The sequence below is a fragment of the Ranitomeya variabilis genome, chromosome 4, assembly GCF_051348905.1.
Source record: "Ranitomeya variabilis isolate aRanVar5 chromosome 4, aRanVar5.hap1, whole genome shotgun sequence".
NCBI classification, from domain to species: domain Eukaryota; kingdom Metazoa; phylum Chordata; class Amphibia; order Anura; family Dendrobatidae; genus Ranitomeya; species Ranitomeya variabilis.
Window position 1 is genome coordinate 731,350,437 of NC_135235.1, and position 25,981 is coordinate 731,376,417.

The 25,981-nt window shown below is 43.0% G+C and overlaps 1 protein-coding gene across 4 annotated transcripts in view; it reads left to right on the top strand.

Moving 5' to 3' along the window:
- Positions 1–19,279, top strand: part of LOC143767965 (uncharacterized) — a 98,764-nt gene extending 79,485 nt beyond the window's left edge. For 2 of the 4 annotated variants that reach the window (XM_077256542.1, XM_077256543.1), the window contains 6 exons: positions 5,603–5,752; positions 5,884–6,072; positions 6,156–6,279; positions 6,363–6,475; positions 6,659–6,749; positions 17,994–19,279. In XM_077256542.1, the coding sequence (XP_077112657.1) occupies positions 5,675–5,752; positions 5,884–6,072; positions 6,156–6,279; positions 6,363–6,475; positions 6,659–6,749; positions 17,994–19,099 (1,701 nt within the window). In that variant the 5' untranslated portion in view covers positions 5,603–5,674 and the 3' untranslated portion in view covers positions 19,100–19,279. The remainder of the gene's footprint in view (positions 1–5,602; positions 5,753–5,883; positions 6,073–6,155; positions 6,280–6,362; positions 6,476–6,658; positions 6,750–17,993) is intronic. The other 2 variants (XM_077256545.1, XM_077256544.1) reach the window with 1 other exon arrangement.
- Positions 19,280–25,981: the final 6,702 nt, after the last annotated feature.

Genomic DNA, 25,981 nt, shown 5'->3' on the forward strand with positions numbered 1-25,981 from the left:
TCAGGTGAGGGCTTATTTTTTGCGTGCCAAGCTGGCGTTTTTAATGATACCATTTTGGTGTAGATACATTCTTTTGATCGCCCGTTATTACATTTTAATGCAATGTCGCGGCGACCAAAAAAACGTAATTTTGGCGTTTTGATTTTTTTTCTCGCTACGCCATTTAGCGGTCAGGTTAATCCTTTGTTTTTATTGATTGGGCGATTCTGAACGCGGCGATACCAAATATGTGTATGTTTGATTTTTTTTTTTTAATTGTTTTATTTTGATTGGGGCGAAAGGGGGGTGATTTGAACTTTTAGATATTTTTTATTTTTTTTTTATATTTTTAAACACTTTTTTTTTTTTTAAATTTTGGCATGTTTCAAGTCTCCATAGGAGGCTAGAAGCATGCATAACTCGATCGGCTCTGCTACATAGAGGTGAAGTACAGATCACCTCTATGTAGCAGAAATCCAGGTGTACTTTGAGCGCTGACCACGGGGTGGCGCTCAAAGCAATCGGCCATCAACAACCATAGAGGTCTCAAGGAGACCTCTGGTTGTTAAGGCAATGCACCGCTGACCCCCGATCATGTGACGGGGGTCAGCGGTGCGAGCACTTCCGGCCGCGCGGCCGGGAGCGCTAGTTAAATGCCGCTGTCAGAGCTTGACGGCGGCATTTAACTAGTTAATGGGCGCGGGCGGATCGTGATTCCACTCGCGCTCATTGCGCGCACATGTCAGCTGTACAAAACAGCTGACATGTCGCAGCTTTGAGGTGGGTTCACCGCCGGAGCCCACCTCAAAGCAGGGGATCTGCCAGCTGACGTACTATTCCGTCAGCTGGCAGAAAGGGATTAAAATAAGACTCATGAAGAGCCATGGACATGGTGGCAGAATAAGTCAAGGACATGGCCAGCTCCCCATCATCTAGAGCTACAGAAAGATTCAAAGTAGATTCCCATTTGCTCATGTATGGGGATTTTATAATTCTGATATCGTTAACTTTTGTTACAAGGTACAACAGTCTATGTACCGTCACATGTAACCGGAAAGTTCCTGACTCTGCATAATGCAGAAGAAGCATTCGTAAAGTGTTGTGCCAACTATATGATGTATGTACTTCTCATTAAGTTCTTGTTAAGTAAAGGAAAGATTATTTTTGAACTTTTGGCCTCCCTCACTCATCTCCATATCATCTAGTCAGGGCTTGCCAAGTACATCAGCAGCAAGCGATCTGCAGAGACTGGAGATATGACTCCGCCAAATATAAATATCTACTATATAATTGTCTAAGGGTCACTTCCGTCTGTCTGTCCTTCTGTCTGTCATGGATATTCATTGGTCGCGGCCTCTGTCTGTCATGGAATCCAAGTCGCTGATTGGTCATGGCAAAACAGCCACGACCAATCAGCGACGGGCACAGTCCGGAAGAAAAATGGCCGCTCCTTCCTCCCCGCAGTCAGTGCCCGCTCCGTACTCCCCTCCAGTCTGCCCTCACACAGAGTTAATGGCAGCGGTAACAGACCGCGTTATGCCGCGGTGTAATGCACTCCGTTACCGCTGCTATTAACCCTGTGTGACCTACTTTTTACTATTCATGCTGCCTATGCAGCATGAATAGTAAAACGATCTAATGTTAAAGATCATAATAAAAAAAAAAAATCGTTATATACTCACCGTCCGTCGGCCCCCGGATCAACAACAGGCCTTTCCTGCTCGTGACGCTCCGGTAACCGGTCCATGCTGCGATCTCGCGAGATGATGACGTAGCGGTCTCGCGAGTGGAGGTCAGTGCTGGAGGCCTGCAATGCACTTTTGAGACCAGAGCACACGAGCAGCGTCGGTAACCGCTTCGCTTGGATCCAGGGGCTCCGGAACGTGAGTATATAACTATTTTTTATTTTATTTTTTTAACAGGGATATGATGCCCACATTGCAATATACTACATGGGCTGCGCAACATACTACGTGGCTGGGCAATATACTACATGGGCTGCGCAACATACTACGTGGCTGGGCAATATACTACATGGGCTGTGCTATATACTACGTGACTGGGCAATATACTACATGGGCTGTTCTATATACTACATGGGCTGTTCTATATACTACATGGGCTGTTCTATATACTACATGGGCTGGGCAATATACTACATGGGCTCTGCTATATACTACGTGGCTGGGCAATATACTACATGGGCTCTGCTATATACTACGTGGCTGGGCAATATACTACGTGACTATACATCGTGGGCTGCGCAATGTACATCGTGGGCTGCGCAATGTACATCGTGGGCTGCGCAATGTACATCGTGGGCTGCGCAATGTACATCGTGGGCTGCGCAATGTACATCGTGGGCTGCGCAATGTACATCGTGGGCTGCGCAATGTACATCGTGGGCTGCGCAATACACTACGCATACATATTCTAGCATACCCGATGCGTTAGAATCGGGCCACCATCTAGTATATCTATATCTGTCTACCTATCTACCTATAAATTTATATATAAAATAAAAAAAAACAGGCAGCACTCCAAAAATCAAAGTGAAAAACCGTGACTTTACTGGTCTATTAGCAGCAACGTTTTGTCAGATTTCTCTGCCTTTCTCAAGCCATATACAGTACAGCCCAAAAGTTTGGACACACCTTCTCATTTAAAGATTGTTCTGTATTTTCATGACTATGAAAATTGTACGTTCACACTGAAGGCATCAAAACTATGAATTAACACATGTGGAATTATATACTTAACAAAAAAGTGTGAAACAACTGAAATTATGTCTTATATTCTAGGTTCTTCAAAGTAGCCACCTTTTGCTTTGATGACTGCTTTGCACACTCTTGGCATTCTCTTGATGAGCTTCAAGAGGTAGTCACCATATTTTCAGTTGTTTCACACTTTTTTAAGTATATAATTCCACATGAGTTAATTCTTAGTTTTGATGCCTTCAGTGTGAATTTACAATTTTCATAGTCATGAATATACAGAAAAATCTTTAAATGAGAAGGTTTGGCCAAACTTTACTTTACTAGTCTGTACTGTATAAACTGCTCAAAAAAATAAAGGGAACGCTTAAACAGAATATAACTCCCAAGTAAATCAAACTTCTGTGAAATCAAACTGTCCACTTAGGAAGCAACAATGATTGACAATTTCACATGCTGTTGTTCAAATGGAATAGACGACAGATGAAAATTATTGGCAATTATCAAGACACACTCAATGGAGTGGTTCTGCAGGCAGGGACCACAGACCACATCTCAGTACCAATGCTTTCTGGCTGATGTTTTGGTCACTTTTGAATGTTTGTTGTGCTTTCACACTCATGGTAGCATGAGACGGACTCTACAACCCTCACAAGTGGCTCAGGTAGTGCAGCTCATCCAGGATGGCACATCTATGCGAGCTGTCGCAAGAAGGTTTGCTGTGTCTATCAGCGTAGTGTCCAGGGGCTGGAGACGCTACCAGGAGACAGGCCAGTACACCAGGAGATGTAGAGAGGGCTGTAGGAGTGCAACAACCCAGCAGCAGGACCGCTACCTCCACCTTTGTTCAAGGAGGAATAGGAGGAGCACTGCCAGAGCCCTGCAAAATGACCTCCAGCAGGCCACAAATGCGCATGTGTCTGCACAAACTGTGAGACACCGACTCCATGAGGATGGTTTGAGTGCCCGACGTCCACAGATGGGGGTTGTGCTCACAGCCCAACACCGTGCAGGACGCTTGGCATTTGCCACAGATCACCAGGTATGGCAAATTCGCCACTGGCACCCTGTGCTCTTCACAGATGAAAGCAGGTTCACACTGAGCACATGTGACAGAGACTGGAGATGCCATGGAGAGCGATCTGCTGCCTGCAGCATCCTTCAGCATGACCGGTTTGGCAGTGGGTCAGTAATGGTGTGGGGTGGCATTTGTTTGGAGGGTCGCACAGCCCTCCATGTGCTTGCCAGAGGTATCCTGACTGCCATTAGGTATCGATATGAGATCCTCAGACCCCTTGTGAGACCATATGCTGGTGTGGTTGGCCCTGGGTTCTTCCTAATGCAGGACAATGCCAGACCTCATGTGACTGGAGTGTGTCAGCAGTTCCTGCAAGATGAAGGCATTGAAGCTATGGACGGGCCCTCCTGTTCCCCAGACCTGAATCCGATTGAACACATACGGGACATCCTGTTTCGCACCATCCACCAACGTCACATTGCACCACAGACTGTCCAGGAGTTGGCAGATGCAGACGGCCATCTTTCCCGACTCCCCATACACACAAATATTCCAGCTTTGCTGTGGTCTGTATGAGAGAGTCGCCTCTAGAGGAGGATTATCTACAGGAAGAACAAACGGATTATCCTCTGAAATTCAGGATGCCAGATCCTTCTCTGCCCTGACATCATCTGGCGGGAGGCCCCCAAATACATTATATGGTCGGCCAAACCCCCGAAATCAGTGCATTCATGTAACTTTAGTCTGTGTATGGGGGCGGAAAAAGGTAACTTATTGGACGCTGCCTCTGGCCCGTCCTAATAGACCTTCCTACATTGCAGGCCCAGATACCATTATTAGGCATGTATGTATCATAGTAACTAGGCCGCCCCATACTATCCAGTACTTGCTGTAGCCGGCCACCCATGTGCCATCCCTGCAGTGTATGTGTATGTTCTGGGGCCCAAAAGAGTTAACTTGTAAAAAAAAAAAGTTTCACTTGTTAAAAAATAAAATTGTCTTCTGCTTTTTTTTTTTTTTTTACAAGAATTGTTGGAGCCAATTTTCGTTTGAAACTTTTTAATATCTGCTTTTTCTGGTGTTTTTCTTGTAATATAGGAAAGCCTAAGGCCAGAAATAAACCCCATAAATCACTGTGCATGGAGACTTCGGGATCAGATAATTTCTGTTTGCGGTGTTTGTGCAAACATAAAAGCTTTTATCAAAGCCTCAAACTTCTGTGTGAATCAGACCTGAGATCTGACGTGATAGAAGATTACAGTGCGGGGAAGACGGGAAACCTTCATATAGAGGCCGGTGGGGATGGAGTCAGTGACCGACTCTGGACAAATATGTTTGTAGAGCCGCAGTAGAAGATGAAGTCCTCATCATGAAGTAGTTATTTCTCCTGTCACGTGTAATGAATATCTCCTGCAGTATTGCTAATGCCGATTCCAGTGTCGGTAAATGAGACGAGAATTAGCGTTATGGAAGATGAGTCTATGGGAAACGTATTCAGCTGCCGACTCCGAGGAAGAAACTGCTCGTTGTCTGTGGCCTAAACATATAGATTTTATTAGTAGATGTAAAGAAGGAAACTAAATACTGTAAAATAATAAAAGTACGACTGCTGCTTGGATCCCCGCCGGTCTCTGTATTTTCTGGTCAGTCCCAACGATCTTGTGTTTCCTGCAGCCCATCAGTTGACAAATCAGAGAGTAACATAGCCAGTGATTGGGAAAATGGAGATGTATTAGTTAGCAATTGCAATTGTGCTCCAGTCCATACAAAACTAGAAAATAGAATATCTACACGTTCTATCTCCTGTTATGTTTCTCTTATTATCTCCAGTAATTGTATTATTACGCAAAATGTTTTATGACGTTACATCTGCCATCTTCTTCTCATTCAGGTCTCTACAATATCGGATCCTCTCAGTGAAGATCTTCTATAGAAGAAAATTTTCTTGATTTTCCCATTAAAGATGGATATGGACAGAGACAAGATGGCGGAGAGGATATTACACCTCACCCTAGAGATCCTCTTCCGGCTTACTGGAGAGGTGAGAGATTCTGATGACGTCACATTACATCATTCTTATCTATGGGAATAATAGATGGACAGAACTGGAGAGGGGTGAGGACTCTGGAAATGTCTGTAGTGAGATTTATTAATGTGTCTCTCTATAACCAGGATTACACAGTAGTGAAGAAGACCTCTAGTGAGCGATGTGAGCGCTGTCAGGCCCATCTGCCTAAGGGATGGGGAAGACCCTTGAGCATAATCACGGGGCCTCCACATCACCCCCTGATAAATGAGGACCTCAATGACAAGAAGATTCTAGTACTCCTCTACAAGATGATTGAGCTGCTGACTGGAGAGGTGACACTGCTGGGAATGCTGGGACATTTTATAGTAATGCTATGCACAAATCAGAGAGATGATGGTATCATTGTATGTGTCAGGTTCCTATAAGGTGTCAAGATGTCGCCGTCTATTTCTCCATGGAGGAGTGGGAGTATTTAGAAGAACACAAAGATCTGTTCAATGACATCATGAAGGAGGTTCCCCAGCCCCTCACATCACCAGGTAATAGACAGGACTAAATACACAAGGCCTATAATAATCTGTATGTAAAGAATTAATTCAGTCCCTGTATGTGTTTCCTCCAGATCTATCCAGTAAGAGGACAACACCAGAGAGATGTCCCCTTTCTCTTCTTCCACAGAACTGTAAACAAGAAGATCCCAATGCTCCTCAGGATCATCCGGTAGATGGAGAGAAGGTGTCATGAGATCTCCCCTATGATGTGTAGACGGCTGTGAAGGGCTTGTGCTCAGTCTTGTTTTATCCACCAGTATTATATGTTTTATACTTGTGTAATGAGAACGGTGGAGATGGCAGGATTAGAGCTGATCATAGATGTGACTTCTCCATCTGTCTGTGACTTTCATAATATTTGTTTCAGGGTGAAGATGTGACCCATATTAATACTACAGAGACATATGTGAGGGGTGATGAGCGGTGTAAAGAGGAGATTCCTACATATGACTACCCAGGTGAGTAGTGACTACTAAATGTAGAGAAGTCACAGATTCTTCTCAGTCACCGGCTGTGGCTGCTTTATCAGTGGTGTAGAACGGCCATATCACAATCGATTACACAGGTCAACAAAAAAAAAATTTTTTTCTGGTGTCCAAACTATTTTAATGAATTTGGGGTATTTTTGGGGTGCTGATTCTGAATATGCTATCAGTTTTGCCAGATTGGCTCAAGTTTTTGAGATTTTTGGTATCTTATTTATAGCACTTGTTGGTAAATGCGACGCATCATCTCATTAATTTCTTTGGATTAGTACTTGAACTGAGCAGTTCTCAATATAGTTTTGTGTTAGTGTTCTAAAAGTTTGTTCATAGCTTGATTTTTGCACTAACTTTATGTTGTTGTCTGTTTTCCAGTGAAAAGCATGAACTCATCAAGAAGAAGTTGTCTTAACGATCCAGACTCATTCCGTTACATTTGTGGTGAATACACACTGCCAAAACATAGAAGAAACATAACAGACTTCGTAAAAAAAAGTGTATTTTGCCTATTTTGGGGTTATGCTTGGGGACCAAGACAAGTTTTGGGCACCACACATAGTGTGCAAAGCATGTATCGAATTATTACGAAAATGGAGCAAAGGACAAAGAAAAAGCTTCAAATTTGGTGTTCCAATGGTGTGGAGAGAGCCAAAAAATCATCATGATGACTGTTATTTCTGTGCAGTGCAAGTGCAAGGATTCAATAAGCATAAGAAACGAAAATGGGAGTAACATGGAATCTGCAAGAAGGCCTGTCCCTCATTGTGAAGATGTGCCTGTACCTGTGTTTACCATAAATAACAGTCATCATGATGATTTTTTGGCTCTCTCCACACCATTGGAACACCAAATTTGAAGCTTTTTCTTTGTCCTTTGCTCCATTTTCGTAATAATTCGATACATGCTTTGCACACTATGTGTGGTGCCCAAAACTTGTCTTGGTCCCCAAGCATAACCCCAAAATAGGCAAAATACACTTTTTTTTACGAAGTCTGTTATGTTTCTTCTATGTTTTGGCAGTGTGTATTCACCACAAATGTAACAGAATGAGTCTGGATCGTTAAGACAACTTCTTCTTGATGAGTTCATGCTTTTCACTGGAAAACAGACAACAACATAAAGTTAGTGCAAAAATCAAGCTATGAACAAACTTTTAGAACACTAATTAACACAAAACTATATTGAGAACTGCTCAGTTCAAGTACTAATCCAAAGAAATTAATGAGATGATGCGTCGCATTTACCAACAAGTGCTATAAATAAGATACCAAAAATCTCAAAAACTTGAGCCAATCTGGCAAAACTGATAGCATATTCAGAATCAGCACCCCAAAAATACCCTAAATTAGATGAAATATCTTTGGCACCAAAAATGCTGTTGACCAGTGTTATCACTATTTTTGTGTTGTCCTACTGATTTTTATTATCACTAGACCACAACATTCTCCTCCATCCAAAACTGTTCAAATGACTTTGTTCTTTGAAAGCCCTTTTTCATAGAACTAAGATATACCTACCTAAATTAGAAGACACTGACCATTACCTGCCAAGGTCTGTAAACTACAAAACCAAATGTCAGTGTACATAGAATGTACAAGTTAGAAATTCACTTGAAAAATTATGATGGGCCTCCTAGAAAAAGTGTAGGGTTATGATGCTGTTGGCTTTCTAGAACCCAGACATCTTATTGCATGAATCAATCTTCTCTCCCTTGATGTGTTGGCATGGCTCGAGCCCTGGTTTCATTGCTTTATTCAGTGTTATAAATTACATTATATATTCGATCCTAAGGAATTCATATTACTGCACATTCTCTCCTGAAACATGGCGCACTAATGCTATCGCTACTTTTCTGGTCAGGAGTCATAAAACTCAGGTTTAGTGTTGGAGCTCTACCCTCAAACAAACAGCTCTGGTAAAAATTAAGAGACCACTTTAAAATGTTCAGTTTGTCTGATTTTTCAATTTATAGGTATATTTTTGAGTAAAATGTAAATTGTTCTTTTATACTATAAACTTCTGATAACATGTCTCCAAAGTTCCAAGCAATACATTTTGTATTTATTTTCTGAAAATGGGAAATCAAAATAACCAAAAAATGCAATGCTTTCAGACCTCACATAATGATAAAAATGCCGGCACTCCAGAGCGGAAATTTTTATGCTTTCTGACCCATTATTCATACTGTTCATAAAATGTCTAATTTGAAAATATTTGAAGAAGTCTCTTATTAATGCTGTATTTATTTAAATGGAGACAGAGCATTAGCTTGCATCAAGTTCCCTAGTCGAGTTATTCCTCTTTCTATCCAATCATCTAGCTTAAGGAATGGGATGGCATACTGCAGTGTTTCCAGCAGAACATTTTTACTCTTCGCCACGACAGCACCCCACTGGAGAGAGGGATCCGCCCGCAGGAACAGGAAACCTATTGAGAAATAAAAGGGGGCGGTCCGCCTCTCCTCCTCAGTTTAGGTTTCCTGTTCCTGCGGGAACATACAGGAACGACAGGACACAGCATACCTGGGCTAGCATGCCGCCTGCACGGTTTCCATGAGAACGGCAGGGGCTGCGGCTCAGAAGCAGCGTCGGGGGAGTTCCGTTAGACGGCTCCCTCCTCGTCTGAAGAAGCACGCAGACGGCCGGGTCCGGGGAAGGCCGCCTGGCATCATCTGCGGTGGCGGTACGGCTGGAGGTAGGAGAGCGACTGCACTCCTATTGCGGTCCGACGCGAATCCCGGGCCGCACATGCGCTGACCGCCGCAATACAGGCTACCCCGGAAATGGATGGTGGACTTCCGGGGCGCCTAGGCCGGATCTAGGGCGGGGGAAGCCAGCGCCGATCTGCGCATGCGCATGGAAAAAAATATAAAAAATGGGCGCACTATTTAAACCGCATATGAGTGGTAATATGGCGATGCAGAGATGTCATCCCCAGGTGCCATGGACCCCACAGCTGGAGATCAGTACCCCCCGCCAAAGATAACGCCAGAGGATCCTTGGAGACCGCTCGTAGAAGCGACGTTTCCAGTACAGGATCTCGGTCTTCTGATTCGGTATTATTTGCTTCACTGGGTGAGTTTGTGAACTCTGCCTATTAAGCTGACGTTGTCTCCCTACTTCTCTCTTTTCTCTTCTCTCTCTACTTATTACGCTTAGGGCAAAAAGCGACAAAAAACGAAGCATAAGGAATGTGCCTTGTGTAGCCAGCCCCTTCCAGACTCATACCCAAAAAAACTTTGCAAGGACTGTTTTAAGGAAACAACACAGGGAGCAGCAGTGTCCATTACGGACTTACGGGCCATTATTAGGGAGGAACTAAAAAATATGGCCCAAGACAAACCACGTGGTGCTAAGTCCAAAACACCGACACCTGTGTCAGACTCCAATAGTGACCAACCTGTATAGTGACCAACCTGTACTATCAGACGCCTTCCTATCATCATGTTCATCATCATCATCCTCATCAGAGATTGAGGGATGCTCATGTTTTCCCTTAGACAGTGTGGACAACTTGGTAAAGTCAATTCGAAATACCATGGGGTGTGAGGAAACTAAGGGTGCGCAAACCACGCAGGACATAATGTTCGCAGGTTTGGCAGAGAGAAAGAGGAGATGTTTTCCAGTTATACCAGCAGTAAAAACATTAATTAAAAGAGAGTGGGAGAAGCAGGATCAGAGAAGCTTTCTACCCTCAGCATCGAAACGAAAATATCCGTTTAGCGATGAGGAACTTCTTACATAGACCAAAGTCCCTAAGGTCGACGCAGCTGTAGCCTCTACCTCTAAGCAATCCACTCTACCTGTGGAGGATGCGGGACTACTGGTCGATCCTTTGGATCGTAAGGCTGAGTCATCCCTTAAACGTTCTTGGGAAGCGGCTACAGGAATATTCAAACCTGCAGTAGCCAGCACTTGCGCTGCCCGTTCAATGATCATCTGGATTGATCAGTTAGACCAACAAATCGAAAATAAAAGTTCAAGAGAGAAACTACGAGCGGCCATCCCCTTAATACGAGGAGCAGCGGCCTTTATGGCAGACGCGTCTGCCGACTCACTCCGTTTGGCAGCAAGATCTGCAGGCCTCGTGAATAACGCAAGACGAGCGCTATGGATGAAAAGTTGGAAAGGGGACGCGCAATCTAAATCTAAAATATGCGCAATCCCATGTGAGGGTGAGTACCTCTTTGGTAAAACCTTAGACGAGATACTCAAAAAGGCAAAGGACAAGAAGAAAGCTTTTCCTGATTCCTCTATTCCCTTTTACAGGAGAGCCTTTAAAAGGAGACCGTTTGGCAAAAGGAGGCAAACGGATAGGTCTACAACATGGACCGCTAAAGACGACAAGCAGAGAGGTACCATGTTTAGAAGACCCAACCCCCCAAAAGACAACAAATACTGAGGATATACCAGTTGGGGGCAGACTGAAGTTTTTCACCACTCAATGGGAAAAAATAACATCTAGCTCGTGGGTTTTAAATATCATCCGAGATGGAATTAAACTAAAATTCTCTCGTGTTCCCCACGAGTCTTATATTATAACATCCCTCAGCTCGCCTATACAACAACAGGCGCTAGAGCTTGAAATTCAAACCCTATTATCAAAACGGGTCTTAGTCCAAGTTCCGGTGGGACAGGAGGGTAGGGGATTCTACTCTCCCTTATTCCTAATTTCCAAGCCCGACGGTTCTTTCAGGACAATCATAAACCTTAAAAAACTCAATTCATTTATTGAAAACTATACATTTAAGATGGAATCCATTAGGTCCACCATAAAACGCCTCTTCCCAAACTGTATGATGGGGGGCATTGATCTAAAAGATGCTTACTATCATCTCCCTATTCACAACAGATACCAAAAATTCCTCAGGGTGGCGGTAATAATCAACAACGAGATTCGTCACTTCCAGTATGCGGCCTTGCCCTTTGGCCTCTCAACAGCGCCGAGGATCTTCACCAAGATAATGCTAGAGGTGATGGCCTACCTTCGCCAGAAGGAGACTTTGATTGTGCCCTATCTGGATGACTTTTTGGTAATAGGAAATTCAGTTGCTCAATGTACTGATCGTTTAGCTCACGCAATTTCCTCTCCACAGGACCTGGGCTGGATAATCAATACCGACAAATCCAGACTCACTCCGCTTTTCCGTCAGGCGTTCTTGGGGTTCCATTTAGACTCCATATCTCAAAAGTGTCTTCTGCCTCAGGTAAAAATACTACTGATCAGACACAAAGTCCTAGCCACGATAAATAATCCACGTATATCCCTAAGACAAGCTATGTCATTACTAGGGTCTCTTATCTCTTGTATACCTGCAGTAAGATGGGCTCAATACCATACTCGAACACTACAACATCAAATTTTACAAGAGGATAGACGGTTATTTGGTCACCTAAATACAAAAATAACCTTATCTCAGGAGGTTTTATCTTCCTTAGCGTGGTGGCTAGACTCAAACCATTTGAGTGGTGTTCCATGGGTAATAACGCCATCTCATACCATAACCACTGACGCCAGTCCTCATGGATGGGGCGCTCATATGGGGAATGATTATTGCCAAGGGTCATGGAACATGGAGGAAAGCTGCAACTCCTCTAATGTTAAAGAACTAAATGCAGTAAAATACGCCTTATACCATTTCCTCCCACAGCTTCGGGGGAAAGATGTCAGAATCCTCTCCGACAACACCACCACAGTGGCGTACCTAAACAGGCAAGGAGGTACGCGATCAGAGACTCTGATGTCTTCTGCTACAGAAATCTTAAATCTAGCAGAAAGTCACCTAACATCCCTTACTGCGCTGCACATAAGGGGAGAAAACAATCAGCAGGCAGACTTTTTAAGTCGACACACCTTGAGACAAGGAGAGTGGTGCCTAAACCAGCAGATTTTTCTGGACATAATATCCCTATGGGGCCGTCCTCAAATAGATCTCTTCGCCACAAGAAGAAACAGAAAAGTCCGGAGATTTGCCTCCTTATCTCCAACGGATCATCCGGACATTCTGGACGCTCTCCAAGCCCCTTGGCAGTTCAGTCTGGCGTACGCTTTTCCTCCGATCATATTACTACCCCAAGTCATACGCAAAATCAGAGAAGAAGGAGCGAAAGTGATACTGATGGCTCCATTCTGGCCCAAGAGACCATGGTTCTCGTGGCTACAGACCATGTCGGTCTCAGATCCTTGGGTCCTCCCCTCAACACCCAACCTTCTCTTCCAGGGTCCGTTTTTCCACCCTCAGGTGGACAATCTCCACCTGATGGCCTGGAATTTGAGAGGCAGATGCTAAGATCGAGAGGATTCTCGGGGGGTTTGATTGACACACTTCTCCAGAGTAGAAAACCTTCCACCACAAAAATTTATACGAGAATATGGAAGAAATTCTTACAATTCCATACATCTACTAACACATCAGAAATTCCGATACAATCTATCCTGGAATTTCTTCAAAAAGGGAGAGAACTAGGTTTAACTGTAAACACCTTAAAAGTTCACGTTTCAGCACTAGGAGCCCTCTATGGCCATAAAATTGCGGGAGATAGATGGGTATCCAGATTTATCACAGCCTGCGAAAGAATAAATCCAGTTAACATACCTAGGATTCCACCCTGGGATTTAAATTTAGTTTTACAAGCCCTAACAGACTCTCCATTCGAACCAATAGACTCGATACCCTTTAAATGTCTATCACTAAAAACGGCCCTCTTGGTAGCACTGACTTGAGCTAGGAGAATCAGTGACATCCAAGCACTCTCTATAGATCCACCTTTTTTGTTAACCTTTCAGGATAAATTAATTCTTAAACCAGACCCTTCCTACCTTCCCAAAGTAGCAAAAAATTTCCATAGGTCGCAAGAAATAATCTTGCCCACTTTCTTCAGTAATCCCTCCACTCCTGAAGAACAGAAATATCACACTCTAGACGTTAAAAGAGTAGTGTTAAAATACATTGAAAGGACCAGCAGCTGGCGACAGTGTAGGGCTCTGTTTATTTCCTTCCAGGGTCACAAGAAGGGTCATGGAGTAACAAAAAGCACCTTATCCCGGTGGATCAGAGAGTCTATCAAACTGGCTTATTCCGCGAGGAAAGAAAACCCGCCGGAAGGCATAACGGCACACTCTACCAGAGCGATGGCATCCTCCTGGGCAGAGAGGGGAGACGTCCCAATTGAAACTATATGTAAGTCGGCAACTTGGTCAAATCCTTCTACATTCTATAACCACTATAGGCTAGACCTATCGTCAACTTCTGACCTAGACTTTGGCAGGACTGTCCTCAGCACGGTGGTCCCCTCCCTAGGTGATGGTCTCTGAAAGATCTCCAGTGGGGTGCTGTCGTGGCGAAGAGTAAAAAGCCGGATTACTCACCGGTAATGCTCTTTTAGTGCGTCCACGACAGCACCCTCTTACATCCCTCCCTAGATTAATATAGTACATACTATTGAGTAAAAATCCTTTTAATCATAAGCAAATAAGTTTGAAAAATGAAATAAATGATATTTGCCTAATACTGGCGGTCCTCCGGGTACTCTGAAATCAAAACTGAGGAGGAGAGGCGGACCGCCCCCTTTTATTTCTCAATAGGTTTCCTGTTCCTGCGGGGCGGATCCCTCTCTCCAGTGGGGTGCTGTCGTGGACTCACTAAAAGAGCATTACCGGTGAGTAATCCGGCTTTTTTAATCTAAAGGGGACCAGTTTATATCCTACTACACTGTGTTCCAAATTATTATGCACAAAGAGTTTAGGAGTGATAAGGTTAGAATTTTTTTGTTTGCCATTTAAACTCATTGATGGTGATGTGTGTCAGGGCTCTTTATATCACTGAAAGCAATTGCAGATACCTGTGCAAATTCGTTTGGCAGGTGTGTCCAAATAAAGGCAAGACTACTTAAGAAGGCTGTTCCACATTATTAAGCAGCCTACATTTTTTGTCAAAATGGGAAAGAAAAAGGATGTGTCGGCTGCTGAAAAGCAACAAATTGTGGAGTATTTAGGTCAAGGCATGACTACAATCAACATTGCCAAGACACTTCATCGTTATCATCGCACAATGAAGAAGTATGTAGCTGATTCCCAGCACACACGTGTGCATGCCGATAAGGAAAAATTGAGGACTCTTTCCAACAGGCAATTGCGTAAGGTTAAAAGAGCAGCTGCAAAAATGCCTTGTCATAGCAGCAGACAAGTTTTTGAAGCTCCTGGTGCCTCCAACGTCCTCAGAACAACAAGATACAAGGTCCTTCAGAGGTGCGTAAGCTATCCTGTTGACCACCTCTATCCACTGCACACAAGCAGAAACGGCTCCAGTGGGCCAAACGATACATGAAGACTGACTTCCAAACTGTTTTGTTCACCAATGAGTGCCATGCAACGCTCGATGGTCCAGATGGATGGAGTGGAGGATGACTGGTTGATGGACACCCCATGAAAACATGGCTAAGGCGCCAACAAGGAGGAGGTGGAGTAATGATTTGGGCTGGAATCATGGGGAGAGAGATTGTCGGCCCCTTTATGATCCCTGAAGGGGTAAAGATGAACTCCATAATCTACGTGGAGTTTCTAAAACAACACTTCCTGCCATGGTTCAAGAGGAAGAACCGTGCTTTCCGCAGCAAGATCATTTTCATGCATGATAATGCACCGTCTCATGCTGCAAGAAACACATCTGCATCTCTGGCTGCTATGGGCATAAAAGAGGACAAACTTATGGTGTGGCCACCATCTTCTCCTGACCTCAACCCCATTGAGAACCTCTGAAGCATCATCAAAAGGAGTGTCTATGATGGCGGGAGGCAGTTCACATCTAAGCAACAGCTCTGGGAGGGGATTGTGTCCACATGCAAAACAATTGAAGCAGAAACCATCCAAAAACTGACAAATTCAATGGACGAGAGAGTTCAGAAGCTTCTTTCGAACAAGGGGTCCTATGTGCAAATGTAACATCACCTAGAATAAAGTTTTCACTTGAAAACTGTTTGATTTCATTTTTTAATAAGCTGGTAATGCTTATAACTTCTCAATTGACAATTTTTTTGTTCAAAATAAAAAAAAAAGGTTGATAACTCTGCTGTGCATAATAATTTGGAACATGCATTTTGAGTGTTTATTTTTTTTTTTTTTAAAGATTCTGTTTTCATAGGCAGTTTGTTCCAAAACATTGCAATTATACTAGAATAGTAGATGACTGGAAAATAACAATGACTGCAATTCAGATAGGTAATTTGGAGAAAATATGAGGAAATGTTATTTGCATAATAATTTGGAACACAGTGTAGATGGTGGCCCGATTCTAACGCATCGGGTATTCTAGAATATGTATATATGTATATAGCAGCCACATAGTATATAGCACAGGCCACGTAGTATATAGGATCCATGTAGTATATAGCAGGCAAATAGTACGTGGCCTGTGCTATATACTATGTGGCTGCTATATATACATATACATACATATATATATATATATATACATACATACATACTGTAGAATACCCGATGCGTTAATACAGGCCACGCAATATATAACAGTGGCCACGCAGTATTGTCATGTCAGACGCTGTTCATACCAGGGCGTTCGACAGACAGCGGTAATTCCGCTTTTGTCCACTATGTGCTCAGTGGCGTCGGCTAGATTTTATCTAGCTGGTCCGGGGTTAATTTAGCTGGTGCTCGGATTGGAAGCTGGGCCACGCCCACAGCCTTTAAATAGTTCTTCTGAACATTGGGCGTCGCCGATTATAGCTTCTGTCTTGTGCGTTGTTATCTCAGTCTGGAGTGGTGAGCTAGTAGTTGGAGTATCGTTGCTGGTGGTGTATTTCCCTTTGTCTTATTTACTCCTTCCTATATTTTTATTTATTTTGCCCTGCGCATTTATAGTGTATTCCTGAGTGACTGCAGCGTGGTGTATATTTTCCGTTACCCACAGTTAGCACAGACAAGGATATCGGTGTATTATCTTTTCACTGGGTGGTGGTTTCAGCCTAGGGTTGAAACAGGAGACAGGGTGAGGGTCGAGGCCTAGACATGCACACCATCAGTGTAAACTCTAGGTAGAGGGTCAGTCAGGATTTCCCTAGTCTGAGGGAAATTGCAGGGGCCCGGGTCATTAGCTCTTGCCCACCTAGTCTTCCCGTGACAAGTATATAACACAGGCCATGCAGTATATAACAGTGGCCACATAATATATAGCACAGGCCACGCAGTACATAACACAGCCCACATAGTATCTAACACTGGCCACGTAGTATATAGCAGCCACTCTGTATATAACGCAGCCCATGCGTAATATAACACTGCCCACGTAGTATATAGCAGCCACACGGTATATAACACTGCCCACGCGGTATATAACACTGCCCACGTAGTATATAGCAGTGTGGGCACATATCCGTGTTAAAAAAAGATAATTAAAACAAAAAATAGTTATATACTCACCCCCTGGGATCCAGCGAAGCTGTCCCTATGCGCGCGGCTGCCGCCATCTTCCGTTCCCAGGATGCATTGCGAAATTACCCAGATGACATAGCGGTCTCGCGAGACCGCTAAGTCTTCTGGGTAATTTCGCAAAGCATCTCTGGTAACGGAAGATGGCGGCCGGTGCGAGTGCATCATCGGACTACAGAGGGTGAGTATAGCAGGTTTTTTGTTTTTTTTCTTATTTTTAACATTAGATCTTTTTACTATTTACGCTGCATAGGCGTTACCAAAAATTACCAATATGCCATTTTTTTACCCAACACCTAGTGCCCGCATAGTCCTGCAGGAGACACACAGACCAGAAATTAAGTGGGTTCTTCTCACTATAGTAATGGCAAGTACATGGATGCTAAATGCGGCTTGGGCACACTGCAAGGCTCAGAAGTGAGGGGGAGATTTGAGTTTACTATAGTGGATTTCACTAGATTGCTTTATGGAAGTCATGTTGCTTTTCAAGAGCCTTTGAGCCGCTAATAATGTGGACCTGAGTGGGGTTTGTTTTTTTGTGAGATGAGTAGAGTTTTCACTGGTATTATTTTCGCTTACATAACATTGGTTCGTGGCTTTTTATTCCATTATTTCCATTAATTTCTATTAGACTGTGAACTGTCATTGTCTTGGTGAATAATTCAATATTTTTTATATAACTTGCCATTTCTACAGCAAGTGTAAGTAGAAGTGTTAAAAAATATTAAATTCAAGGATATTTTATTCAAAAATAATAATTGGTTTTATTCTTGGCAGATGACTGGACAAGGAGATCAGGGGGACAGCTGACATCTTCAATTTTTAATTCGGATGTTCTTGAGATCCCACAGGATACCATTGAAGTGAATGCCATTACTCCAGATATACCATCCTACCTTCACAGTAAAGAGCTATTATCTTATCCTTTAAGACAGGTCCTGTCTTCTGATTCATTAGCGACTACTAAGGAAAATCAAAGTCACAAAATAAGCATTAGAAAACAAAGTGCTCTGAAAGCAAGGAAGCCATTTTTACTTTCAGAATATGGAAATAATTTTCCCTTTGAAAAGTCTTTTCCTAAACATCAAAAAATTCACCTAGCAGATAATAGATTTTCTTGTCCCAAGTGTGGGAAAAGTTTTAACCAGAAATCAGATCTCGTAAGTCATCAGAGAAGTCACACAGGTGAGAAGCCATTTTCATGTTCAGAATGTGGGAAATGTTTTTCATGGAAATCACACCTTGTTACACATCAGATAACTCACACAGGGGAGAAGCCTTTTTCCTGTTCTGAATGTGGGAAATGTTTTAACCAGAAGTCAAATTTTATTAAGCACCAGAGAATTCACACAGGAGAGAAGCCTTTTTTCTGTTCAGAATGTGGGAAATTTTTTAACGTGAAATCAACTTTGGTTATTCACCAGAGAACCCACACTGGAGAGAAACCTTTTTCCTGTTCAGAATGTGGAAAATTTTTTGCAAAGAAATCAAGTTTAGTTAACCACCAGAGAACCCACACAGGGGAGAAGCCTTTTCCCTGTTCAGAATGTGGGAAATGTTTTAAACAAAAATTTCATCTTGTTATACACCAAAGAACTCACACAGGAGAGAAGCCTTTTACATGTTCAGAATGTGGGAAATGTTTTAACCACAAATCAGATTTTGTTAAGCACCAGAGAACCCACACAGGCGAGAAGCCTTTTGCCTGTTTAGAATGTGGGAAATATTTTACACAGAAATCAAATTTTGTTAAGCACCAGAGAACTCACACAGAGGATAAGCCATTTTCATGTTTAGAATGTGGAAAATGTTTTGTGAAGAAATCATCTCTTCTTAGTCACCAGAGACGTCACACAGGAGAGAAGCCTTTTTCATGTTCCTAATGTGGGAAATGTTTTACATGGAAATCAACTCTTAAAGAACATCAGAGAAGTCACACTGAGGAAAAACATTTTGTCACGTTCAGAATTTTGGAAATGTTTTAACTGAAAATTGTATTTTCTTGATCGGATTGTCACCTATTTATGTTTGGCCTTGTTAAAATAAAACACTCTTACTCACTGTCCACGCCATCGCTGTTCCAGTGGTGTCACTTTATGAGGTTATAACTCTGGAACGCTTTAACGGATCCCGCTGATTCTGAGACTGTTTTTTAATGACATATTGTACTTCATGATAGTGGTAACATTTCTTCGATATTACTTGCGATTATTTATGAAAAAAATGGAAATATGGCAAAAACATTTAAAATTTTGCAATTTTCAAACTTTATATTCTTATGCCCTTAAATTAGAGAGATATGTCACACAAAATAGGTAATAAATAACATTTCCCACATGTCTACTTTACATCAGCACAATTTTGGAAACAAAATTTTTTTTTGTTAGGGAGTTATAAGGGTTAAAATTTGACCAGCAAGTTCTCATTTTTACAACACCATTTTTTTAGGGACCACATCATATTTGAAGTCATTTTGAGGGGTCTATTTGATAGAAAATAACCAAGTGTGACACCATTCTAAAATCTGCACCCCTCAAGGTGTTCAAAACCATATTCAAGAAGTTTATTAACCCTTTACGTGCTTCACAGGAACTGAAACAACGTGGAAGGAAAAAATGAACATTTAACTTTTTTTTGCAAACATTTTAATTCAGAACCATTTTTTTTTATTTTCACAAGTGTAAAAACAGAAATTTAACCATAAATTTTGTTGTGCAATTTCTCATGAATACGCCGATACCCCATATGTGGGGGTAAACCACTGTTTGGGCGCACCGCAGAGCTTGGAAGAGAAGGAGCGCCGTTTGATTTTTTTCAATGCAGAATTGGTTGGAATTGAGATCGGATGCCATGTCACGTTTAGAGAGCCCCTGATGTGCCTAAACAGTGGAAACCCCCCACAAGTGACACCATTTTGGAAACTAGACCCCTTAAGGAACTTAACTAGATGTGTGGTGAGCACTTTAAACCCCCAGGTGCTTCACAGAAGTTTATAACGTAGAGCCATGAAAATAAAAAAAATCGCATTTTTTTCTACAAAAATGATCTTTTTGCCCCAAAATTTGTATTTTGACAAGGGTATCAGGAGAAATCAGACCACAAAAGTTGTTGTGCAATTTCTCCTGAGTACGTCGATACCCCATAAGTGGGGGTAAACCCCTGTTTGGGCGCACCGCAGAACTTGGAAGAGAAGGAGTGCCGTTTTACTTTTTCAGTGTAGAATTGGCTGGAATTGAGATCGGACACCATGTCGCGTTTGGAGAGCCCCTGATGTGTCTAAACAGTAGAACCCCCCCACAAGTGACCCCATTTTGGAAGCTATACCCCTTAAAGAACTTATCTAGATGTGTGGTGAGCACTTTAAACCCCAAGGTGCTTCACAGAAGTTTATAACGTAGAGCCGTGAAAATAAAAAATCCTTTTTTTTCCTCAAAAATGATTTTTTAGCCTGCAATTTTTTATTTTCTCAAGGGTAACAGGAGACATTGGACCCTAAATCTGTTGACCAGTTTGTCCTGAGTACGCTGATACCCCATATGTGGGGGGGGGGCACTGTTTGGGCACCCATCAGGGCTCGGAAGGGAAGGAGCGCTGCTTGGAATGCAGACTTTGATGGGATGGTCTGCGGGCATCATGTTGCATTTGCAGAGCTCCTGATGTACCTAAGCAGTAGAAACCCCCCACAAGTGACCCCATTTAGGAAACTAGACCCCCAAGGAACTTATCTAGATGTGTGGTGAGAACTTTGAATGCCCAAGTGCTTCACAGAAGTTTATAATGCAGAGTCGTGAAAACAAAAAAAAAAAAAAAAAGATTTTTTAGCTCCGAAGTTTTTATTTTCACAAGGGTAACAGGAGAAATTGAACCCCACAAGTTGTTGTCCAATTTATCCCGAGTACGCTGATGCCCCATATGTGGGGGTAAACCACTGTTTGGGCGCACGGCAGAGCTCAGAAAGGATGGAGCACCATTTGACTTTCTGAGCGCAAATTTGGCTGTGGCGTTTAGAGATCCCCTGTTGTACCTAAACAGTGAAAACCCCCCAATTCTAACTCCAACCCTAACCCCAACACACCCCTAACCCTAATCCCAACCCGATCCATAATCCTAATCACAACCCTAACCCCCAAAACACCCTAATCCTAAAGCTAACCATAACCCTAATTAAAACCCTAAACCCAACACACCCCTAATCCTAATCTCAACGCTAATCTCAAAACCTAACCCTAATCCCAATACACCCTTAACCCTAATCCAAACCCTAATCCCAACTCTAACCCTAACTTTAGCCCAAACCCTAACTTTAGCCCTAAACCAAGCCCCAACCCTAACCCTAGCCCTAACCCAAGCCCTAACCCTAAGGCTATGTGCACACGTTGCAGATTTTGCTGCGGATCCACAGCATTTCCACAGCTGCGGGTCCCCAGCAGTTTCCCATGAGTTTACAGTACAATGTAAACTTATGGGAAACATAAAACGCTGTGCCCATGCTGCGGAAAAAAACACATGGAAACGCAGCGGTTTACATTCTGCAGCATGTCAATTCTTTCTGCGAATTCCGCAGCGGTTTTACACCTGCTCCATAATAGAAAACCGCAGGGGAATCCGCACAAAAACCGCGGTACATCCGCAATAAATCCGCAGCGTTTTGGCCCTGCGGATTTATCAAATCCGCTGCGGAAAAATCCGCAGAGAACCATTCTACGTGTGCACATATCCTAACCCTACCCATAATTGGAAAATGGAAATACATAATTTTTTTAAGTTTATTATTTGTTCCTTACTAAGGGGGTGATAAAGGGGGGGGGGGGGTTATTTACTATTTTTTTTTATTTTGCTTACTGTGATAGGATCTCACAGTGACCAAAATAAAACAAGAGGTAGAATTTTCCTCTGCCGGCCGGCACATCATGGCGGGCGCACTGCGCATGCACCTGCCATTTTCTTACAAGAAAGCCGGCGGCCAGCAGAAGAAGCAGGAGGACCCAGGGACACCGGTAAGTATGATAGGGTCCCCGAATCCCCCTATTTCTCTGTCCTCTGATGTGCGATCACATCAGAGGACAGAGAATGACATCGCTTTTTTTTTTTTTTTTTTTGAGGTCGCCGGTAAACAGTTAATTACCGGCAATCGCAAAACAGGGGTCGGTAAAAACCGACGCCAATCATGTTCTTTGGGGTCTTGGCTACCCCCGGCAGCCGAGACCCCAAAGATCTTCCGGGCAGCGGGCGCACTGCGCATGCGCCCGCCGTTTTTTTCCCGGAAAAAGATGGCGGCTCCCATCGGGAGCCACGAGGAGCACCGGGGGAGATAGGTAAGTATCGGGGGGCGATCTGGGACCCCATTTCTCTGTCCTCCGATGTGCAATCACATCGGAGGACAGAAAAATTAAATGGCAAATCGCTTTTTTTGTTGTTGCGACCGCCGGTAAATGGTTAATTACCGGCGATCGCAACTCGGGGGTTGGTAAACCCCCCCAAATCATGTTCTCTGGGGTCTCGGCTAACCCCCGGCAACCGAGACCCCAGAGAAAATCCGACTTTGGGGGGCGCTATTCACTTTTTCCACAGCGCCATTAATTAACGGTTTAAGTACCCTTAACTGCCGCCATTAAAAGGCGTATTGGCGGTCGTTAAGGGGTTAAACATTAACAATTCCACACAGGGAAAAGCCATTATCATACTGTGAAAAATGAATTAATGGAAAATCGTGTTTTGTTGACCGTCAAAAATAACTCAGGTGAGGAGAAACTATGTATGTGAGTCACAAATTGTACAAAACAGATAACAGACAGTAGTATAATTAAATGAGATGGGGAAATTACTTTAGAACTTATGTGTTTTTGAATATAAGATGACACTTCTGAAGAAACGTGCACAAATGGACGGTGACATTTTTTTCTTATCTACATGCAAAAAGGACAGTCTAATTTATCACTCTCGCATAATGGTAGTTCTGCTTCACGTCACCTGTCTTATCTATGGCATTATTTCTGGGCTGTATTATGCATATATATGTGATTCTTCAGAATTTCTTTTAGTCTTTGCCTGATGAAGGGACCTGAGTAGTCTCGAAAGCTTGCAATTTGTTACCATCTTCTCAGTTAGCCACTAAAAGGTATCAACCACTAAGGACTCTCAATTCTAAATATTTTTCTACTTTTAACAAGAAAATTCTTGTTAATAAGTGAGTGTGTCTTATAGAATAGGCAACTTCCTGTGACAGTGTCCTTCGTGATCACTAAGAGAACTGATCTCTCTTCTTCAGCTCCACACTTATCTAATTGATTGGTGCAGAGCAGGAGAGGAAAGTACCAGGTCCTGCACAGAGGCTGCACGTCTTGAGTGAGCAGCTGAAGGACCTTCCACTCGACTAGCTCAAGGACCTTTCAGATCATATAATCAATCACATTACCTGGAAGGAACTGCAAAATGGGGTAATATATATAATGTGTATGTAAATGTGCATGTGTAAGAGAGCTATGTGTACCTAAATATGCATATGCAGCAGAGCTGTGTGTATGGAAATGTGTGTTTGTACCAGAGCTGTGTGTGAATGTAAATGTGCTAATGTAGCAAAGATGCGTGTTCATATGTAGTAGAACTGAGTGTGCGTGCACAGTCTATGCAGCAGCATTGTGTATGTATATACAGGTGTTTCTCAAAAAATTAGGATATCATCAAAACTATAATTTATTTCCGTTCTTCCATACAAAAAGTGAAACTCAATCGGACCCAAAGAGTGGTCATAAATGGCTGCACATCCATTTGGAAGAATGTCTCGAGTGGGCCCTGTATTGATCAACATCTTTATCAATGACTTAGATGAAGAAATTGAGGGTACACTGATTAAATTTGCTGATGACACAAAGCTAGGAGGGATAGCTAATACTAGAGGAGAGAGAGAAAGGATTCAAAAAGATATAAATAAACTGGAGCAGTGGGCAGCAACTAACAGAATGGTTTTTAACAGGGAAAAAAGCAAAGTAGTACATTTGGGCAATAAAAATGAAAAAAGCATATATAGAATGGGAGGAATAGGGTTAAGCAACAGCACATGTGAAAAAGACTTGGGTATACTAATAGATCACAGACTGAACATGAGTCAACAGTGTGATGCAGCAGCAAAAAATGCAATTCTGGGATGTATTAACAGAAGCATACAGTCTAGATCTCGTGAAGTCATTATTGCCCTCTACTCCTCTTTGGTCAGACCTCACCTGGAATACTGTGTCCAGTTTTGGGCACCACATTTTAAAATAGACATCAACAAACTGGAGCAAGTTCAGAGAAGAGCGACCAGAATGGTGACCGGTCTGCAAACCATGTCCTATGAGGAACGGTTACAGGATTTTGGAATGTTTAGCTTGCAAAAAAGACTGAGAGGAGACTTAACAGCTGTCTACAAATATCTCAAGGGCTGTCACATTGTAGAAGGATCAACATTATTCTCATTTGCGCAAGGAAAGACTAGAAGCAATGGGATGAAACTGAATGGGTGGAGACACAGATTAGATAGAAAAAACTTTTTTGACAGATAGGGTGATCAATGAGTGGAACTGGCTGACATGAGAGGTGGTGAGTTCTCCTTCAATGGAAGTCTTCAAACAGGCTGGACAGACATTTGTTTGGGATGATTTAATGAATCCTGCTTTGAGCAGGGTGTTGGACCAGATGACCCAGGAGGTCCCTTCCAACTCTACCATTTTATGATTCTATGTAGAGTTATTACAAACAGGATGACTCCCAGAAATTGGCTGGAAGCCATTTTGCAGGTGTAGTAAATATCTCTGAACAACAAGCTGAGGGCATTTAGTATATGCTTGCTCTGCCCCTTTAAGAATGGGGAAGTGTGCACATGTGCATACTATTTGCGCCACTGGGTGCTGCAGCGCTCACACAACCAGGAGAATGCAGATGATTGTGCCGAGGGTCTGAGGCAGTGAGTAAGCCGGCGTCCCTGCATGGAGGGGGAAGGGGACACCATCCAGGGACATGGGTAGTAGCACTAATGAGTACATCATCATGGATTAAAATCTTTCAGGGCATGCAAGGTCCTGCTGCTCACACCAGCACATGTCAAGAAGTTCACCAATGGCCATCTGGATGATCCAGAGGAGGCAAGGGAGAAGGTCATGTGGTCAGATGAGGCAAAAATAGAACTTTGTGCGATCAACTCCTCTCGCCATATTTGGAGGAAGGAGGATGCCCTTAGCAGCAACAACTGCAATCAAGCGTTTGCAATAACTGGCAATGAGTTTCTGGAGTTATTTTGGCCACTCATCTTTGTAGAATTTCTGAGCATGAACCACCTTTTTAAGGTCATGACACAGCATCTCAATCGCGTAGCTCCCAACCGTCCTGGATTCAGCTGGACTGTCACATCTCAGCTGTTCTCCCAACTTCTATACTCACCTCTCCGACGTTTTCATTGCTCCCATAGCTCCTCCTCCTCGGAGGGTGGGGCTGCTTCTCTCTGCTGAGTGCATAAATTAAATGTAATATTCACTTCCTCTCCAGTGATTAGTCTTCCCAGGACTATGAACTTCCATCTCAGTGTCTGCAGGCTGTTGCTTTACCAATGAGCCAAAGCTCACAATGCTGGAGATGGGAGAGTTTGGTCATATTGACCGCTATATTGCCGGCAATGGACTCAGAAGAAGAGTATACACATCCATAGCAATACATTGTGTATACAGTTGTGCTCAAAAGTTTACATACCCCGGCAGACTTTTTGCTTTCTTGGCCTTTTATCAGAGAACATA